Source organism: Apium graveolens, chromosome 8, assembly GCF_009905375.1.
Source record: "Apium graveolens cultivar Ventura chromosome 8, ASM990537v1, whole genome shotgun sequence".
NCBI lineage: Eukaryota > Viridiplantae > Streptophyta > Magnoliopsida > Apiales > Apiaceae > Apium > Apium graveolens.
Window position 1 is genome coordinate 217,022,013 of NC_133654.1, and position 22,438 is coordinate 217,044,450.

A 22,438-nucleotide genomic window follows, 5' to 3' on the forward strand; every position below is an offset into this window, starting at 1 on the left:
AAGAGGTGGCCGACACTTTAAAGGTAAGAGGATAATTATAGGCGCTTGTGCCAAAATAATACAGTGAGGATGGTTAAAACTGTGAAGGTTGTATTATGGTTTGGAAGATTGACATTCCTTCTGATGACTGTGCAATACCCAACCGTAATAGTAGTTGGTAAAGGTTTAATTCGTGTAATCGCCATGAGCGGGCTATCTATCTTAGGAGGTCCTATCTTGAGATAAGTCAGGACCATGTTTCAAAAAGGACTAGACGAACCTTTGAGTTAAGTCTTCTATTTAAGGCATATGATTAAGAAAGGTATTAACCTGCTATCGTTGCTTTGATTGAAACTCTTCTGCAATTTTATCTACTTCATGTCATGAAAGTACGTCAGAGTTTGGAGTGTTCTTCATGAATTGTGATTGGTGGTTATGTTAACTCCTTAGGAGAATTAGATACGAGATGTATGGACTCCGTATGGTTAGCTATTAAGACTTCATGGAAAATGAATGACTACAGTAGGTCAGTGGTGGACCATAGTAAGGCAGCAATGATTCTGCGAGTAATGAGCTGATTACAACCGTGAGAGTTGTATTGGAATGGGTGTTGAGATTGAGTACCACTAATCGGGTCGTGGTAGTGTATAAGTTATCATTGATAGACTAATTAAGTAGAGTATCTACCTAGTGAATTATTATTCTTTCTTATCAATAGGGAGTCGTATTATTATACGAGAAAGGTTGCGGTGCAAGCATAGAATTCTAGTAACGATGATGTATAGAATGAGATCCCAGATTCGATTTTCGATGTCGAGGGAGTTTCAAAGGTGATTGTGTATAAGCTCGAGGAAGAGCATGGGTCCATAGAATGATGGACGGAATAGCAAAAATATTTAGGCATGTGAAATAGGATGCTATAATACTTGATGTTGATATAAATACATATATGTTTTGTTCTCCTATGACAAACCTCTATAGTTCAGAGGTAGGTTCCAAGCCAGATATTTTGTGGCAGTATATTTTTTTTATATATACAATTCTCTTCAGTTCGTTCTTTTCTCTTCTTTTCATTTTATGTAAGTTGAGAAGAACAACCCTTCCAGAAGGGGAGGTATTGCCGAATGACTGTCTATCTGTGTGATAGAAGCCTAGTAGGATACCAACTATTGTTTAATTGCTTGTCAAGTACTAAAGGTTGGCCACCTTCTGTACTAACTATGCGAGATAACAAGTGTTCATGATCATAGTGATCTCTCAACAAATTCCTTTACTTCTATATGATTGATCAAACTTTGGGAAATAGAAACGGCTGAAAAATGAGTAATAAAGTTGTGGTAGTATTCGGAATGGAAACACATTCGTGATACTAAGGTTGACGTGGTTATTAAAAGGTTATAGAACGCTAACGAGCAAAAGTATAACTAGTATAATATTAGGAACGGAAGATAGTAGCGACTACGAACTGGAAAAAAGGATGGGTAGTGAGAAGCAAAAGCTCTAATGCTAAAAGCTATAATGAGAGTCTGTGCAATAGACTTGAAAGAAATTGGAATGATCACTTAACACGGGTTGAGTTTTCTTACGACAATAGATCATATGTCAGTATTGAGGTATCGCCTTATGAGATCCTTGAGGGAAGACAATATCGATCTCCCTTATGTTAGGATGAAGATGTAGAGCGCGAGATGCTCGGACCCGCAGTAGTCCAAAGGACCAAGGATATGATAGATCTAATCAGAGGACGGCTGGTAGTAGCCCAAGATGGACATGATAAGTATGTTGATTTGACACGAAAGGAAAAAGAGTATGAAATAGGGGACCTAGTGTTGTTATAGGTATTTCCTTGGAAAGGAATGATGAGGTTCGGAAAGAAATGAAAGCTAAGTCCACGAATTGTTGGACCCTTGGATATATTAAGACGTATTGGGAGGATAGCATAGGAGCTAGCCCTAACCCCGAACATGTAGCAGGTCGTAACGTGTCTCACGTATCAGTGTTAAGGAAGTGTAATTCAGATGCCAGATAAATAGGGGCATATGAGCGCATAGATATGCAACCCGACGTAACCTATATGGAGCAACCAGGAAGGGTTGTAGAGTGAAAAGGGAACAAGTGCTTAGGAGAAGGGTTATCAAACTATTCAGAGTTTGATGGAAGAACCACAATGTGGGAAAATTTATTTGAGAGTTAGAAAGTGTAATGCTAAGAAAGTATCCCAATTCATTTTCTATCTGATTCCGGGACAGAATCCTTTTAAGGAGGGGAGACTGTAATAACCCCAATTTTTGGGAAATTTTGAAACCCTTATGAATAGTGTTTTTGCTGAATGAGAAAACTTTTCATGCCACACTATATAGGGGTTCTGATATGGATATTCTGAGATTTTATTAGTACTTTATATGGGATATAAGTGTATGTAAAGATCGTCAGAATCCAAATCCGAACACTTTGATTTTTCCCGGAAATCCAATAGATACGGAAAGAATTGAGTATAAGGTAACAGGATAAAAGGATTTAAATTAAAGGATTATAATAGAGGATCATAAAAAGGAATATAATGTATTGAGAAAGGTTAAGGGAACCTAAGTAATAAGATCCCGGGTATGATCCCTCAAACGATAAACGAAAACGAAAGTTAAGCGAACAGTATAACAGATCAGCGGTCATTAGGCAAACAATTAGGAAGTTAATCAAAGGGATTAGAGAGGATGATGTCACCCAACCAATGAGAAGAGGACAAGGAGGGGAGGATGACATCATGAGGATGACACAAGCATGACATGGGAAGGAAGGAGATGTGGTGGCTTTTTAACCACACAAAATCAAGGGCAACTAGGTAATTTACTAAAACAAACACAAAAATCAAACCAACCAAGCCAAGCAAATCATTTTTCATCAAAATCAAAAAGAAACCAAGGCATTGTTCTTCATGCTCTCGGCCAAAACAGAACCAGCACACTAAAACTGCTGTATCTCCTTCATTTCTCACTCCAATATTGTGTTCTATAGCTCATTGGAAAGGTATTGAGATGACCTACAACTCTTGTTCACAAGTCTCGTCCAAATAATCATGGTAAGACCCTAATTTTTACAGTTCTTTAAATCGGACTTTTAGAAACTTCAAAGCCTAACTTTGTGTTCTTGATTTCTTTGGAAAGATCAAGCTTGTAGGAGGCTCCCTAAGGCTTCCTAGCAACTTAACACCTCCCAAGGAAGGTATAAACTTCAAACCCTAGCCTTTACTTTATTTGTTAGTAAGTTTAATGGTTGGTTTTGTGAAATGAGAAGCATGGATTGTGATTATTAGTAGTTTGGTTTGATTTGGAAGTGTTTTGGTAATTGAAGCTTGATTATAGTTCATAGGTCTTGATTGTGGTTGTTTGAGTTAAAAACCTTGGAGATTATGGACTGATGTGGTAACCATCAATACAACAAAACTTCACCGAAACCATACCACATCAGTCCATAATCTCCAAGGTTTTCAACTCAAACAACCACAATCAAGACCTATGAACTATAATCAAGCTTCAATTACCAAAACACTTCCAAATCAAACCAAACTACTAATAATCACAATCCATGCTTCTCATTTCACAAAACCAACCATTAAACTTACTAACAAATAAAGTAAAGGCTAGGGTTTGAAGGAAGTGTTTTGGTAATTGAAGCTTGATTATAGTTCATAGGTCTTGATTGTGGTTGTTTGAGTTGAAAACCTTGGAGATTATGGACTGATGTGGTATGGTTTCGGTGAAGTTTTGTTGTATTGATGGTTATGAGTTGGTTGGTGGTTAATTGGAGTAGTTTAAACATTGGTAATCGCGTAAACATAGCCGTCGTAATGTCCGATTTACTTTAGACTGCTTTTGTTCATAACATTTGGACCCGAGAACTCCCTGCTAGATTATGACCATTGCTATGTTTAGATAGTTCATGTTACGAGCTTCGTTTTGATATGTAGTTCGTTTGATTCCGATGTACGGTTTAGGAGAAACGACCGTTTCAAGTAACGGCGTTTCGCGAACGAATCATTTCCCCTCGCCTTACTTTGAAACATAGGTTAAAGACCAAAAAGGGTTAATTAATGTATGAAACAATTATGGTAAGAGTGTTAGGCAGTTGGTAAGACACTCGCGAAGGAATCACTTTAAAACTCGTAATAATTAATTTATTAAAAATGGTGGAGTCGAGGGTACTCGAGTGACTTAAGAGAATCAATAAGCGCAAAACAAGCGTTAGAGTCTAAGTTAGTTAAAGTATAGATTTACAAGTGACTTTGGTTTAATTCCAACTTACTTATTGTTTATAGGTTACCAGACTCGTCCCGAGCCTTTTATCACCCCAAGTCGCTCAGGCAAGTTTTCTACCCGTTATAACTGTTGTTGTGATGAATATATGTATTTGCATTATCTTGCGATAGATGCATGTTGGTTAATTAGCAAATGATGCAATATATTGAAGCATGTTGCTATGGTATATATATATATATATGCATGCCTGTTTCGCATTCTTTCCATATATATCTGTTGATTCAGTTGATAATACCTATGCTAGAGGATAGCGGTAATTTGCATATACCCTTAGTACATGGACTCAAAGGTGAAAATATTTTCTAAAACCGGGAGTCGAGGATTCCGAGTAGATTTTGTATATATGGATATAAATATATATATATATATACTTATATATATATATATATATGGTCATAGTTTTCAAAACTATTAATCGAATAAGGTTTATTCGATAACTTTAACTTTATTTTATTATTGAATATTATTTCGAATATTATTCGAAGGCGTATGACTCCTTTATATTAAATGAATATTATTTTGAATATTCATTCGAGGACTTATGACTCCTTTTATTTTATTAATGAATATTATTTTGAATATTCATTCGGGGACTTATGACTCCTTTTATTTATTTATCTGAATATTATTTGAATATTCATTCGAGGACTTATGACTCTTTTATATTATTTATTGAATATTATTTTGAATATTCATTCGGGGACTTATGACTCCTTTTATTTATTTATCTGAATATTATTTGAATATTCATTCGAGGGCTTATGACCCTTTTATTTATTTATCTGAATATTATTTGAATATTCATTCGAGGGCTTATGACTCTTTTATATTATTTATTGAATATTATTTGAATATTCCTTCGAGGGCTTATGACTCAGTTTATATTATTTAATGAATATTATTTGAATATTCATTTGAGGATCTATGACTCCGATTATTTGCTGAGGTATATTCTTTATTTTATTAAAGAATAAGGTGTCAATAATCAAACTTATTTTCGATTATTCAAATAAAGATAGTACTTTCATATAAGTATATCTTTGGTTATTTAATACTCGTTTTAAGTATAAGTTTTAATACTTCTACTTCAATTATTTTTATAAAGATTATTCTTTATGGGAATATTATTTAAATAATAATATTCAGTCATTTTCTAAATATTCTGGGGACTGATTTACTTCATTAAATCAGCTTTACTCCAAACACTCTATAAAGTGTTTTCGAGTCGTCAAAATGATTTTTAAAAGTTAGAGCGGATCCCAAAACTCATTTTTATATTTAAGATCTTCCTTTTTAAGGGGATTTAAATACTCGCTCAAAACCTGAGGGATCCGGCTCTATGGTGTATTTTATATTCGCAACAAGGTTGCAGTTTTGGTAAATGAATTGATTACTTACCCAATGTTCGGGAAGTAAGTCCATCTATTGAGTCGGCATAAGCAACATGGGCTCAGTGGGCGTCCATGATAGTGTAAGTGGCTCAGTGGGAGTCCATCAAATGCATAAGTGGCTGAGTGGCAGTCCAGCATAAGGTCCTATTGCGACCAGGGTGATGACCAGTGGGGAATTCGTCCATCTACTAGTAGAAAAGGTTACTTATGGGTATCTTTGCCTGATCAGCAAGATATCTGGTTTATGCCAAATTCTTTTCCTTTCCAAATTTATTGGATATTGCAATTCTGTTCATACTTTACATGACAGAGGTTTTCAGGAAATGTATAAAGAAGATGTATATATGGATATATATATATATCAGAACTAAATGAAGTATATCATAACTTCATTTCCTTTAATAATATTTCAAAGATTTAATCTATTCAAATCTTGTCTGGTAGTCTCATCTATGTGATGAACTGTTGAAAGCTCATTATACTTTGAACAGTGGTAGTTCAAGTAGCTTTATAAATGATATAAGTATAGTGAAGTATTTGGTAACTTCATCCTTTGTTTTTACTTATATCTAGTAAGTAATTATCTTACTCATGATAAAAGATTCTAGTAAGTATCCATTTAGATACTTATATTATTGTTATCACTATATATTATCTTGCGAGCTGTAAGGCTCACTCTTGCTTTATTTCTTCATCACACAACAACAGTTAGGAAAGATGGCCAGACTCCAGCAGACCCAGCGCAAGCGCGTGGGAAGCGTCCCGCGTCTTCCCGATGATGTTGTGGCTGCTATAGCTGCAGAGGTAGATCTATTGGTAGATCAGGCATTCTATTTTTGAGAATCAAATTATGTATAATTATAACTTGTGGCAAATAATGGCAATTAACTGTAAATTTATCAAGTAATCATTTTGGGTTGTAATAACTTTTAAATTGTGGATTCAAAGACTTGTACTTATTTAAATTTCATCTCTGAGACTATAACGGGTTGTGGTGTGTGTTAGTGTGGGGTCACAGCATAAGGTTATTATTATTAATTAAGTGAAGTGATATTGTGGAAAGAAAGACCGTGACGACCCGGATCCCCGACCCCGGATCTGGGGGTGTTACAGTTGTCTTATACATATTATGAAGTAATGTAACATACAATCTCAGTTCTTCTCAATATATCCGTCTCTCTGTTTTCTTCTTTTTCAAGTTAAAATAATACTCCATTAATGGAGTTGACATGGTATCAGAGCTAAGATCTATGTATACTTCATTTCATTCCGCTGCTACTAGTCGAGAAGTGTTTGTGTGATCTCAATCACTATCGAATTGCATAATTTCATACAATTTCAAGTGTTCTGTACAATTTCAAGGGTTTCGTACGAATTGAATGTGTTCACAACTGTTCTTAATCAAATCGTGACTGTTTTATCATCAATTTCAACATACTATGATGTCGTCTCCGTCTTACTTGAAGGTTGCCTCTAGTAATATTTCAACATCTGCAAATGTTCAAGTTATTGATGCATCTCATCTGTATTACCTTCATCCTTCTGATCATCCAGGTTTGATATTGGTTACTATCCCTCTGAATGAGCAAACTATAATCAATGGTTTAGATCCATAAGAATTGCTCTTTCCTCTAAGCTATAGTTAGGTTTTGTGGATGGAACGTATGATAAACATGTTAATGCTACTCTTATTTTGCAATGGAATCGATGCAATGATATTGTAATCTCATGAATTTTAAACACTGTTTCATCTAAAATTCGTCATAGTGTTATGTATATTTCCGGTGCTAAAGATATTTGGGATGATTTCTCCATTAGATTTGCTCAGATAAATGTTCCTAAATTGTTCAATTTGAGAAAATAAATTGCATCTCTAAAGCAAGGGAACTTGTCTATATCTGCATACTTTACAAAATTCAGGACTCTAAATGATGAACTGGATGTTTTCTCAATTGTTCCATATTGTGATTGTGGAAAATGCACTTGTGATGTCAATAGCAAACTCGATGTTTTCAGTAAAAGTAACAAGTTGTCACAGTTTCTAATGGGACTTTCTGAGCAATATACTGCAATAAGGGGTCATTTGCTACTTATGACACCCATTCCTAGTCTCAGTGCAGCTTACAGTCTTTTGTTGTAAGAGCAAAATCAGGGGGAACTAGGTTATAATCCTTCTATTCCAACAGATTATGTTGCTCTTTCTGTGAGGTATAATGACAGTCGAGGAGGATCTCCCAGTTTCAATAATCAAAATAGAATTACAAGGTAGGGTAACGGCAAAAAAGTTATGCCTGATACTTCAATTGTGTGTGAAGTATGTCATATGACAGAACATAGTAAGGTTAAATGCTTTTGTGTGCATGGATATCCTTCTTGGCATAGGCTTCACGGTAAACCAAAACGAAGGCCAAAGCCTTATATTAAAATTGTTCATACCTATAGTGTTGATGTTGAGTCCAGTGATCAAACTGCTGCAGTCAAAATTACCGAATCTAAAGGCTTTATAACAGCTCAATGTCAGCAATTGATGACTATGATTCGAAGTGGATGTAAAGAACTCTCTGCTTCCAACAGTATCAATTCTGTTTCACCTACTTCTTGGAACACTGCTGGAACTTCTACTACTCATCTAGCTGGTAATGTCATTCATTTTGTGTGTCCTACTAATAGCAAACATAGTTTAAGTGCTAATAGGTGGATTTTAGACTCAGGATCTACTGACCATATCACTCCTCATTTTGAGTTACTCACTGATGTACATGCAATTACCTCTGTACTATACTTACCTAATGGTTGTCACACTCCTGTCACTCATGTAGGCACTGTCCACCTTCACGCAAATATTGTCTTAACTGATGTCCTCCATGTGCCTAAATTCACCTACAATTTGTTATCTATTCCTAAACTCACATCCACAAACTCTTGTGCTATATTTTTTTAACTCAAATTTCTGTTATATACAAGACCATATCTTGAAGAAGACCATCGAGATTGGTGAACTTCAAGAGGGCCTGTATCTTCTTCACAATCCATTTGTCAGTCATGAAAGCTTTCCAGTCATTCCTCTTTCTAAAAGTCAGACATTATGTAATTCTGTTAATTCTCCTTGGTAACAAATTCATTGTTGTGGCATGCTCACCCATCAGTTTCATCTATGTTACCCAACTCAATATATCAAAATTCGGTTACATTTAGTACTTGTGAAACTTGTCATTTGGCTAAGCAACAAAGATTGCAATTTTCTGATAGTATTTCTGTCAGTTCTACCTTATTCAAAATTATCCATGTTGATGTTTGGGGACCGTATAGATTTAAGACCCGTGGAAATTGCAGTTACTTATTGACAGTTATTGAGGATAAGTCTAGAGAAACTTGGGTTTTCTTATTTTGCGGATAAAACTCAGGTCCATGTTCTGTCCATGAACTACATAGCTTACGTTCATAAACAGTTTAATTGTCATATTAAACACCTTCATTCTGATAATGGCACATAATTCTTGAGCACTCATTTTCAATCTTATCTTGTTGACCATGGTATTATTCATCAGTGTAGTTGTACATATACTCCACAACAAAATGGTGTTGTGGAGCGTAAACATAAAACTCTGCTTAACACGGCTAGGGCCTTGCGTGTTCAAGCATCTATTCCTATCTCATTTTGGGGTGACTATATACTTATAGCCATTTACTTATTAAATCAAATTTCTGTTCAAAGCCTTCAAGGTCTATCTCCCTATCAGATTCTTTTTTCTGAACCGCCACCATTTGACAATTTGAAAACTTTCGGGTGTTTATGTTTTGTTACTGATACTACTCATAATAAGGATAAATTCAGTAATAGATCAATTAAATATGTGTTTCTTGGCTACCCCTTCTCTCAAAAAGCATATCGAGTTATGGATATTCAAACCAAACGAGTATTTGTTTCTCGAGATGTGTTATTTAATGAACATATATTTCCTTTTAAGGAAATTTTATGTGGCGTCTCCTGCCCCTCACCTCTTTAATCCTGGTGTTACTGAGTTTATTGATCCTCTCTCTGATGGTTATGTCCTGATCACATCATTGATTCTCCACCCCTTGCCTTGACACATCAAGTTCTCCTGTAACATCCACCATATCTCATGTGCCATCTACTTCAGAACATGTCTACACTATGGATACCCCAATACCAATCGCACAACCTATACGACAAAGTACAAGGCTCAAAGTTATACCAACAAAATTTAAGGATTATGTTGGTTGACCCAGTGTATTGAGTTCATCAGTTATTCAGGAGCATAATTTTTCTAAGTTTACTCCTGCACATCAAGTATTTCTTAGTAATGTCATGTTTGTTCCTGAACCTACTTCCTACAAGATTGCCTGTCAATACCCTGTCTTGCGTGAAGCCATGACTGCTAAACTTACCGCTCTTTAAGCTAATAAAACCTGGGTTATTGTTCTTCTTCCCCCTAGCAAGAATGTTGTGAGCTGCAAGTGGCTATATAAGGTGAAATTTATTCAAGATGGCACTGTGGAACGATACAAAGCTCGGTTGGTTGCTCGGGGTTTTACTCAAACTAAGGGCCTCGACTACTTTGAGACGTTTTCACCGGTTGCAAAAATGTCTATAGTTCGTGTTCTTTTTCATTGGTTGTTGTTAATAATTGGCATGACAAACAGATGGACGTGAAGAATGCATTTATATATAGTAATTTGGAGGAGGAAGTATATATGTCCATTCCTCAAGGTTATTGTTTGCCTTCTGAATTTGCTTCCTACTCTTCTCAAATTCCACTTGTTTGTAAATTGGTTAAGTCTTTATATGGGTTGAAGCAGTCCCCTCGGAAATGGTTTATCAAGTTCAAGTCTGTGTTACTCCCATACGGATTCAAACAGTCCACCTCAGATCATAGCTTGTTCATATTAGCATCCTCCAGTTTTTTGGCAGTCCTTATTTATGTTAACGACATTCTGGTGGTTGGTAATGATCAACATACAATTTCTCTGTTCAAGACTCATTTGGCCAGTCATTCCAAACTGAAAGATCTGGGTCCAATTAAGTACTTCCTAGGCATTGCAGCTGCTCATTCAGATAAGGGAATTTATATTAATCAACATATATATACTTTTGACATTATAAAGGATGTTGGTTTCGAACATGCCAGGCTTACTAATGTTCCCATTAAGCAAAATCATACATTGTTAAGTAATACTACTTCACCATTTCTGTTTAATCTTGGCCCTTATCAAAGGCCGGTTGGTCGTCTTATTTACTTAACAATTACTCATCCAGATCTCTGTTATGCGGTTCATGTTCTATCTCAATTTGTGTCCTCTCCTCGACAATATCATTTGGATGCGGCATTTCGTGTAGTTCGCTATCTCAAGCACACTCTGGGACAAGGACTTCTTTTTTCTGCTTCTAGTCCTCTTCAACTCACAGCTTATGCAGATGCTGATTGGGGAGGTTGTCCTCTTTCCCGTCAATCTCTCACTGGATATTGTGTTACCATGGGGTCTTCCTTACTGTCCAGGAAATCCAAAACGCAGACAACAGTGTCTCGATCCTCTGCCGAAGTCGAGTACATGGTTTTAGCTGATGTCTGTTGTGAGATTACCTGGTTATTAAATTTATTTCAGGAATTGGGGTGTTCACATATGCAGCCTGTTCGTTTATTTTGTGATGATCGTTCTGCTATGTACATTGCTGCCAATCCTGTCTTTCACGAACGAACAAAACATATCGAGATTGATTGTCATCTCGTTCGTGAAAAACTCCAGAAGGGACTCATCACTACTACTTACATTGCATCCAAGGAACAACCAGCTGATCTTTTTACTAAGGCCATTCCTTCATTTTCCATGTCTCATTTACTGTCCAAACTTGGTGTGCTCAATCTCTTCTCACGCTCAAGCTTGAGGGGGGATGATGAGAATACTCCTGCAAGTCAACGTCCTAAATCAACATAGCTAAACATTCTATTTTGCTTCTAGAAGAAAAGTTAGTTAGTACAGCTGTAATCTTTTGATATATAGTCTGCTTGGTTGTCTTATACATATTATGAAATAGTATAACAAACAATTTCAGTTCTTCTCAATATATCCATCTCTCTATTTTCTTCTTCTCCAAGCTAAAGTAATACTCCATTAATGGAGTTGACAACTCAGCTTGCTTCAAAACTACAACCATCCACAAATGCAATCCTAAGAATCTTGTAGTCATTTCCAATAACATCAAATCAAAACTCGAGATAAAACGGAACCGGCTCTGCTTTATTCTCACAAGTAGGCAACATCTTAAAATGTCTAGTACATGGATTCCATATGCATATATCATTACAATATTCATTGAAAAGACAAACAAGACCATTACAAGAACGAATGTAACGAACCATACCCTGACAATGTGATGACAGTTTAAGCCTAACTGATTATTCACGAGTGTCAATAGAGTAAACTTTCCAATTATAAGAGGCTTTTAGTACATATGCTTGCTTTTTTCTTGGAATTAGTGAGGTGGGTTTCAATAAATAGTGGGTTTGAGATAATGGATAGCCAAGTTTTGAAAACTGATTTGAAGCGAATAAGTGATATTACAGGAAGAAATCAAAGTATATTGCACACCATTTATTCAGATAAATAATAGTTATTTCTTTTAGTTGCCATTTTGTACAAATAATGAGAATTTAAAGTACAATGGCAATGTTTGTGTCTTGTTATGGAACCTTAAGTCATACGCACGGGGCAACGACAAACCCCCTCTTCCCCCGACATACAAAAAATACAAAAAAAATTAAACATGATAAGCATTAATATCATTCGATCCTTGTATATATTTAAAGAGGACTTTGGACAAATAAAATGGAAGTAAAGTCACGAGGGAAAGTAACATAAAAAAAAGAGGGAAAGTAACATAAAAAAAAGTTGTCTGCAAAGGTTGGCTCAGTTGGTTAAAGAGGGGATAATTATCCTCTTGGTCACAGATTTTAATCTCATGGGAGGAGAATTTATGATTATGTCTCCCAAACCAGAGTATATCGCTTAAGTGTAGTTATCTTGGTTCACGTGATTTGCAGGCTATTGCGTGAGCCCGTAGGGTTTACCCACGGGCAAATTCAACCAATAAAATGGAAATAAAGTTATAATTTTACCCTTATATATTAAAAATTTATAAAAATGACACTCTAATATAATTTGTGCGAAAATAAGAAAAATATTTGTGTACACTAAGACTCGAACCCGTGACATTCTATTAAGAAATAGTTGATGTCATAACCATATAAATTTGATCTCATTTTAAAATGTACATTCCCTCTTTCGATCCTATATTTTTATATTATTTTAACTTTGAAAAAATAAAATGTTGGTTATACTTTTATATAATTTCATTTTTTTCAGTTTTCATAATTTTATATATAATTATAAATTCAATCGTCTTTTATAAATTTTATTACCCTTATCTTTTCTGATTAAATAAATGCTATGTTATTTTTATCGACTTTGTTTGAATTAGTCAATTACTAATAGGGGTGTAATGTGGGGCAAAATCGAACAATTTTGTACTCAAGTTCGAGATTATATTAATTTGCAGTGTCTATAATTGAATTTAATATAGTTTGATTTGAATATAAGATAGTCGCAAGTATTACAAATCAGATTTCAACCAAATTCGAGTAAATATTACATATTTTCTTCTCCTAACCGAGTAGTCTGTGATGTCTCAGATCCTTAGTAAATATTATCTAATAACATATAGTTTGATTTTTATTTAAACTACGTTGATAACTATTAAATTGAAAATTTTGAATTTTTACCTGCCATCAATAACATCAGAAATCTCTACAAAAATTTAACAAACAAATATTAAAATGCGTAAATTACATAGGTTATGATAGATGATCATTGAATAAATATATTATATTATATGACAAAAAAGTTATAGTCTGATTACATTATGTCCGTCATATCTATTTTTTATTAATTTTTCTCATAATGAACAGTAGCTGAAATGGCATGTCATTATTTGTTAAATTTGGTATTTCTTTCACTCTCACTAATTCAACGATTTTTTTTTTCAAAAACATTCACACTTGTCAACTTTCTAATTTTCTGTTATGCAAGACATGCATGTAAATATCAAGACTAACTCATCTTGACAACCCTAAGGATAAGTTGTATGATAATTCAATTGTATTATGTAATTGTATTCCTTGAGTCTGTAAAAATGATAAGTAGATTAGACTGGATGATTTTTTTATGAACAACCATCAAGCTAAGGAATAAACTCTGGAAGAAATCATGATCATGCCTCAGAGAGAAGTATAGAAGCTTGAAGTTTAATAGTGTTGTTCTAGGAAAAATGTTCTAAGTCAATTATCGACAAGTCACAAATCAAGAAATGTAGAGAAGTATGTCGAGAAGTCTAAAATGACTTGTATAGAAGTCCCAAGAAATATCGACAAGTCAATCTGCATATACAGAACTGGAGATATCGACAAGTCAAAAAGTGCATGTAGAGAACTGGAGATATTGACAAGTCAATTTTCCACGTAGAGAACTAGAGATATTGAGAAGTCAAATCCTCATGTAGAGATTGGAGAAATCTACAAGTCAAAAGTTTATGTAAAGAACCGGAGATATCGACAAGTCATTCTACTTGTAGAAAACTGGAGTTCTCGACAAGTCAAAAGTCTATGTAGAGAACTTGAGATATCGATAAGTCATTTTACTTATCGATATGTGACATCTTTACACAACAAAAGAGATCTCGACAAACAACCTCAGAACTCAGAATACAGACAATTTGAAAATTCAAGATTTTCAGTCAACAAACAATTATATCATTGAATTGGAAAGCCTACACATATAGCTTGAAAAATACATTATCAAGAGGTAAGATGAACTGAACAAAGGAGGGTCACATACCTTGTAGATTCTGCACATATATGCTAACATTAGAAATGGAAATAAACAAAATAACTTTAGAAAATGTGTTAGTCTATTTTAGTGCAAGTTATGTAAACCATGCATGTTAATGTATAAAGCATGTCACAAGTCCTATGTTTAGTTGTAATAAACAGATCCTGAAAAATCTTGTAATTCTCTCAAAAGAGAAGTAACTGGAATCTTATTTTTAAGAACACAGATTTGTAACAAGACAAATTTGATTTAATATAAGTCAAGTGAGTTTTTGATAAATTGTTTGAGTGTCTGCATCTAGTATTTTATCACTACAACAGTCATTCAACTATTTTGTTCCATAAATAATAAATTATCATTGTTAACCAAAAATCAAGAAAACACATTCACCCCTCTGTGTTGCACTTCATACCTAACAAGTGGTATCAGAGCAAAAATCTGAAAATAAATAGATTAAATCTTGAAAGTACGAGTGCACGGAAAATTAGCGGTATCAAAATCTCTGTCTTTGACAAAGTAAACCCATATCTAGCTAGTTTGAGGGATTGGGGTTTAAAATATTTTTTTCTCAACCAAAAACTAAAGTTGGAATGAATCAAACTCATACCTCATTTTTTCAAAAAATATTGATCCAAACAACCCCTTGAACAGTTCATGTAGGCTCTATTTGGATTGGGGGTACGGGAGGGATGGGTTGGATCGGGAGGGGTTCATCAGGCATTCTTGTCAGAGTACATACAGATATTCAACATCGTAAGTGTTAACCAACCGCATGTTTAATACTCTCCACTAATATTCTATCAAATAATAGTACGAAAATTTCACAATTCAATACAAGTCTCAACAAAATGGTAATCAAACCACACCCAAAAATGCAAAAAGAAAATGTTAAATGGAAGTACAATCTTGACCTCGAGAAGCACTTTCTTTCATATGATTTGCAAATGCAAATACACGACTCTAAGACTTGGTACAAGAAGTACTGCTCGTGTGGTCTCTTTCTCCCCGCTCTATTAGCCCAACAACAATCTCTACAGGGTTGCCAAGCAAAGTACTACACCAGCATAAGCAGGATCATGTGTCCTTAAAAATCCGAGGAAACACTTCATGAACACTAATGTCTAGAGCGACCGGATCCCTGCACAGATATGAAGGTACTGAGGTGCGCCAAATATTAACATGACATGGACATGATTCATGACAAAAGAAAATTACATATTGTACAACAGCCTTCTCAATTTAGATTTTTTAATATGAAACTAAAATTGGATAAGTAGTCTCTCTCAACCTATATCACAAAAGCAACTTACCTGAAAAGCAACAAATAATGGAGACGATAACTATCAACATCCAAAAAATGGACTATGGAAAAAAGGTGCAACTACTATGATAAACAGAAGACTGGGATTGAAATTAGATAAAAGTATGAGTCCAAACTTTCCGCAAAAGATACAAACCAGCCAGTAGTTTGATCTCAGTTTTCTGTAATAAAGCTATTTTTACTTCGTACGAAATAGGTAAAAGTTGATTGAAAATTATGCGCACATATGCGCGCCACTTCTACTTAGACGAGCCTCTGTAAACCTCCAATCAAATTGCTTTGTTAATATCTATCATTACTAAAAATTATACGTGTCAGGTATTTTAATAAAGGATTATACGAATCTAATGAGAAAACTAAATAAAAAAGCTTTGAGAAGGAGAGAGACAGGTTTGTTAACAAAGGATTATACAAATCTAATGAGAAAACTAAATTAAAAGTTCTAAGAGAGAGTGAGAGACAGGTTCTTTAACGAAGGATTATACAAATCTATGAGAAAACTAAACAATAAGTTTTAAGAGAGATAGAGAGAGGGACAGGTTCTTTAACGAATATACAAATCAAATGAGAAAAAAAAATAATAAGTTTTGAGAGAGGGAGAGAGACCTGCACAATACTTGTCCCTTCTCATCGGAGCTGGGAATAAACCACAGTTTTCTCACTAATGGTGATTCAAATTGTACAAAGAATCCATCATTTTGACCATGCTTCCATTTCCTTGATCCCTGACCTTTCCAGACCTAGGGGAACAAATTGCATACACATAATTAATTAATGATAACTTTCTTAATAATATAATTTTAAGTAGACAGTAGCCACTAGCTATGTTAACGTTTAGGGTATTAGATAACAACCATGCTCACATAGGCAGTAAATAGGCTGCTTGGATAAGTGTTTAAAGAATTACGAATCCCAAAAGTGATAAAATTATTCTACAGCAGTGACTCCAAATATATTTCTCAGAAAGGCATCAACGTCCAGCAAACTACAAGTACTCATGTTAACAATTGAAATAATTTACTTGAACAAAACTCATACAACTTCAATTAAACTTATATTGAGTAAATAAAACTATAACTGACCAGAATAAAAACATATCTAGGCTGTAAATTCTAACTAAGAGTTCTGGACACATCCATATGAGAAAATTTGGCCCGTTTCTTAACAGATATTCAAATGAAGGTGGAAGGTAACGGAAAGGTAGTTATATTATCATTTTTACACCAACTAAAATAAACATACGAAATATAATTTTCCACTACTTTAATCACCTACTTGTATTGAAATGTTACAATAAATTTTCCCACTTAATATTCTTAACATAACCAAATACAGAGTCGGCATAAAAAAAACACATTAAGTTTACCTGAGGGTAAGATATAATACTTTTAGGTGCTATCAAGCATGCTGCTTGTGAGAAAGAATCAACTGCATACTGCCTAAGAAATGATAAACAGGTCCCATGTGTCTCGGGCGACTCAAAAGCCTAAAACAATGATAAAAATGTGTTGGCATCATAAGCACATTAGAAGCAGACATGTAAACTGAATCCAGAAGTGAATGCTAATGTACCATAAACATGAAATAGGCATCAAAATAAACATGAAACAGGCAATAGGAAAATATTAGAACAAGAAGCTGATATAGAAAGTTTCAGACCTTATCAATATTGACAACTGGGGCATATTTTTCAGTATCTGTCTTCTTATCAAGAAGGAAATAAACTCTCCCATCCACCTTAGATGTTTCATGCCATGATCTTACAGCTGCCTCCATTGTTTCAACAAGGAAAGAGAAAATTCCTTTCCAGCTTTCTTCGTCTTTGTGCTTAGCAGACTGCAAAAGGAGACTAGTTAGATGATCGTAATGCAATATGATCACCGAAGTTCTGGTATATGCAATACCTATTTTATTCTTACTACAACCTTATGAAACAATATGATAATAAATCTCAACCAGTATTAATAAATATATAGCAATTGAGCATAAATGTGAAAATCGTCCGTCCATTATTATCAGTGTAACAGACAACCATACCAGTTCTGATTTAAAGATATCAACATGTTTCCCCATATCTATGTTGGACCTCAAATTTTGCACTTCACCAGCTCTTTGTTTCTCTTTAGCCAATTGTGTAAGCTTTTTAATTTTCTTTGCCACCTCTGAACTTTGTGGATTGTACTTCAGTGCTAGATTAAATGTAGTTGAAGCCTACAGCACAAATACAGTCGGAACATCAGGACTAAACAAGGAAATCACATCTAAAAAACAGATAATGAGAATGATTATTCTCTATAGATACCTCATCATATCGTTCCATTGCCTCTAATACACACCCTTTCCTGAAATATCCCTGCATAATCAAAATAAGTACATTCCAAAAAGAGTTGCTGAAAACCGAACACTTGGGAAAGGAAGACCATGGGATACCTTTTCCCAGTTGGGGTTTAAAGTGATTGTTGTCTCAGCATCAGCAAGTGCCTTTTGAAGTTTGACTAGATGCAAAAATGCAGCAGCACGGTTGCTATTCTTAACATGATAGAAGGAAAAATTAGTTAATGATGCTTAATTTAAATATGTGAAAACATAATCATATCAAATTACTAATATAAAGTACCTAGCCTGATCCAAACGCAAAGACATAAGACTTCTGAATACTGAGGTACAAACAACTTAAAAAATTAATAAGTTCAATGTGCAAGTGAAGAAATATTACTGTTTACCCAGTTAAATAGTAATAATTATACAAACTGTAGGTTCAGAGAAATCTATAACACACCGAGAAAAAAATCAAACAGACATGATGTGGAATATATATATTGACTAAAATTCTGCTTATTTGGAATTACAACGTACATGAAATGTAAATTTTATAGTAAATCGATGATTACTGTCAACAACACAGCATCTAGTTCTTATGCATTTACCACCATCCAGGATTTTCAAAAAGTAAGTTCCGGAATAACTAACCACACAAACATCTATCATGCATTATTTATTAACAAAAAGGTTATGCGTTCATTGGTCCATAAAAGTACAGAATATATATATAAGGGATTAGTCAATGTCCAGTCCTGCCTTTAAATGATTGAAATCATATACTGTATTTTTTTAACAAAAATGTCTATTTTTAAATTCAAATATAACAATCATTCCCCTGTCATTTATATTTATCCATAGTGACAGTATTTGCATAAGGTCTCGCTTTTTTTAAAAAAAAAATGGCTCTCGGTTACAATAAACAGCAAGTCAATGCTGTAACTCTGATACATGGACTTACTAATTGCACACAACAAGTTTTTCCATATGTCATTCCTTTCAAAACATGTAATGATCTATTTATTTAAAAGAATAATCTTAGATGGGATTATGTTTATAATTCATAGAGCTAAACTCCTGGGGCTATAGTCCTGGAAAGAAAACATATCTTTGTTTAAGGCAGAGTTCAGTGTTTCTAAAGATATTGTTACATTGTGACTGTGACATCAATATACAACTAAAGAACGAGGAGTATCCCTCGAAGGAGAACGAAAATGTGTCATATCAATCTAACATAATATATTATTATCATGCATTCACATCTATATTATAAAGATTACCCAACTAACGAGTACATATGTTTATAAAATGTCTTGGCACTCTTATTACATGCTTCCTTCAACTTGCACAGTACTCACCATTTAATAAAAAAACTATAACAGCATAACAAACTGAAACTATAAACGAAAGAGGATACACAAACACTCAAATTCATTATATCGAGAGTCACTGGTCATTAAACATCAGCATTACATACCATTTTTCGCCTCAAACCCATATCAAACCTAAAACTACGCAATTGTCTCTCTTTTCTAAAAAAGAATCAACCCATTTGCATAAAACACATAAACAACAAACTAAACATCATATGATACACTAAAACATATCTACAAATCAAGAACCTCCAACATAACTACATAACATAAATTGAGTTGGGTCGAGCATAAACACACAAAAAATACATAAAAATCAAAACAAAATAGATACAAAGAATGTAAGTAATAGAACCTGTAAAGGGTATGATTAGAAGGGTCTTTCTTGATAGCCTGAGTGTATAAAGCAGCAGCCTTTAGATAATTTCCAGCTTTAAAGAACTCATTGCCTTGTTCTTTCAAAGAAAGCTCTTTTTTCACTTCAGATTCCACCATTTTTGTGTTCAATTTTTCAAGGGTTTTAGCAAATTAGGGAGCTAGGGTTTTGATGGATTTTAATTGAGTGTTTTGATGGCTTGTATTATTGAAGATCCAAGATCTAAGTTTCGGATATTAACGTGTTCTAACCCGACCCATGTGTTATACACTTAGCTCAAATTAACGTGTTCTAACCCGACCCATGTGTTATACACTTAGCTCAAACTTGAGCTCAATTTATAGAGAGAAATTTACCAAAAATACCCCTTTTTATAAATGGTTGTATATGTGATTACATACTCCGTCGGTCGATTTTTCAAAAATCGCCGCGCTCAAAATTTGGTCAAAAATATTTGTCCGATTTTACCAATTTCCGATAAATCGCCGATTAATCATCCGATTTTTTAAAAATCGTCTGATAAATCATAAATCGGTACCTCAACCGAATAGTTCCGATTTCCGAAATTTGTAACAATAGTTGTATATAAAATTGATCTGTATTTTTGTAAATATTTTCTGCAAATTGGGTATTTATATAAAAATCCTTTTATATTTTTTGCACTTGTTATAATTGGGGACATTTTATTAACAAAAATAATATATTCCTAACAAAAATAATATTGTCAATTTTTTGTAATGTTTCACTTTTTTACTTTTTATTATGACGTTGTTCACTTATTACTTTCTTTTTTACAGAAATGATCCTTTTATATATATTTGCATTTTGTGACCTAACTTGCTATTTAAAAATTAATTAACTAAAGTATAGTTTGAGAATACCCCACTGACTTTGTGATTTTTAATTATAAATTTGTTGTACAAAATTTTTATGCTCTGGTAATTGAAGAAAAAATTCTCGGAAAAATGTTCTCGAGAAAAAAATTTCGGAAAAAATTTCCAGAAAAAAGATTCTCGAGAAATGTTTTTCGGGAAAAAAAAATTCCGAGAAAAAGTGTTCGTGAAAAAAATCCTGAGCAAAAATTTTCAGGAAAAAATTAGCAAGAAATGTTTCTTTGAAAACATTTCGCGGGGGGAGGCTTAATGAGAAAAAATTCTCGGAAAAAATTACCCTCCCGAGAAATTTTTCCCGAGAAAAAATCTAAGAAAAATTTTTCCGGTAAAAATTCTCGGGAAAAATTTCCTGGAAGAAAATATATTGGGAAATTTTTTCCCTTATAAAGTTTTTGGGAAAATATTTCCGAGAAACGTTATCGAGAAAAAAATTTCCGTGAAAAAAAATCCCGAGAAAAATTTCTCTGCAAAAATTTTTGGGAAATTTTTTCCCTTATAAAGTTTTTGGGAAAAAAATTTCAAGAAAAAATTATCGGAAAAAATTTTCCAAAAAGTTTTCTCCGAATAATTTTTTACGCTATAAAGTTCTTGGGGAAAAAAATTTCGAGACAAATTTATGTAGCAAAGTATTTTCCAAAAAAAAATTCTCCGGATAAATTTTTCCACTATAAAGTTCTTAGAAAAAAATTCCCGAAAAAAGTTTTTTCGTAAAAAAATTCAGAAATAGAATTCTCGAAAATTTATTGGAAAAAAATGTAAAAGAAAATTTAAGAAAATTTTCATTTGAAATGCATGTATTTTGCTAATATTTCAAATTCTAATTTTCAAACTTGTTCTTTAATTGTGTTGGATTTGAACAAATTTTAAATCCAAACTCCGGATACTTTCCAAACAGATGATTTGATCAAATTTAGGACTTAAAATAAAATTTATGTATCCAAACGGGGTATTAATCAATTCACTTTTTTACTTTTTATTATTACGATGTTCCCTTATTACTTTTCCTTTACAGAAATGATCCTTTTATATATGTTCACATTTTGTTAACTAACTTACTATTTAAAAATTAATTAACCAAAGTATAGTTTGAGAATGCCCCACTGACTTTGTGATTTTTAATTATAAATTTGTTGTACAAAATTTTTATGCTCTGGTCATTGAAGAACAAAATAAATTTAAAAATCTAAATCAAATTTTTTAATAAGTTCAACATATGTTAAACGAAAAATTTCAAGTAGCATGTAAATTTGCTATCAGCAAAACAAATTCAAAATTATGAAAGTATAACAATACATTAAAACTAGAAATCAAAATTTATATAATTAAGTATGTTTTGTTAACAAATTATGGCCCAGTAAAAAAACTCAAAATCCTAGCATCCTCTCAAAAACCTAACCTTCTCCAAAAATCAGCCTTCTTTTAACGGGTTTCTGTCGGTTTATCCGATGGAATGCCCCAAATTTGTTAATTTGTTTTGTTTTTTTTATTTTTTTCAATAATCTTTCTTTTTTGGAAGACCTTTTATCTATTTAGTTTGTTTTTAGATCTAATTGTCAGAGTTTGGATTTT

The 22,438-nt window shown here is 33.5% G+C and overlaps 1 protein-coding gene across 2 annotated transcripts; it reads right to left on the minus strand.

Annotated features, from left to right (window-relative positions):
* Positions 1–15,338: 15,338 nt before the first annotated feature.
* LOC141677191 (uncharacterized) lies at positions 15,339–20,266 on the minus strand. 2 transcript variants are annotated; one of them, XR_012557358.1, is made up of 8 exons: positions 19,956–20,266; positions 18,339–18,432; positions 18,211–18,261; positions 17,946–18,119; positions 17,568–17,744; positions 17,295–17,394; positions 16,515–16,648; positions 15,339–15,725 (listed from the first exon to the last, which is right to left on the minus strand). XR_012557358.1 is itself a non-coding variant. In XM_074482969.1 (8 exons), exons 1-8 carry the CDS (start codon positions 20,093–20,095, stop codon positions 15,662–15,664), a joined length of 954 nt encoding a protein of 317 aa, XP_074339070.1. In that variant the 5' UTR covers positions 20,096–20,262; the 3' UTR covers positions 15,339–15,661. The 2 variants fall into 2 exon arrangements, 1 of the variants encoding a protein (XP_074339070.1); XM_074482969.1 differs by having other exon boundaries at positions 17,275–17,394; positions 19,956–20,262.
* Between the last annotated feature and the right edge of the window lie 2,172 nt (positions 20,267–22,438).

Bases quoted from the DNA above. Each gene is read 5' to 3' on its own strand.
- LOC141677191 (XM_074482969.1), bottom strand. From the start codon at position 20,095: ATGGTGGAATCTGAAGTGAAAAAAGAGCTTTCTTTGAAAGAACAAGGC. The intron at 18,262-18,338 runs GTATCCCATGGT...TTGATTATGCAG, and splicing joins TAAACCCCAACTGGGAAAAG to GGATATTTCAGGAAAGGGTG. The intron at 15,726-16,514 runs GTCTCTCTCCCT...ATATCTGTGCAG, and splicing joins AAGGGACAAGTATTGTGCAG to GGATCCGGTCGCTCTAGACA.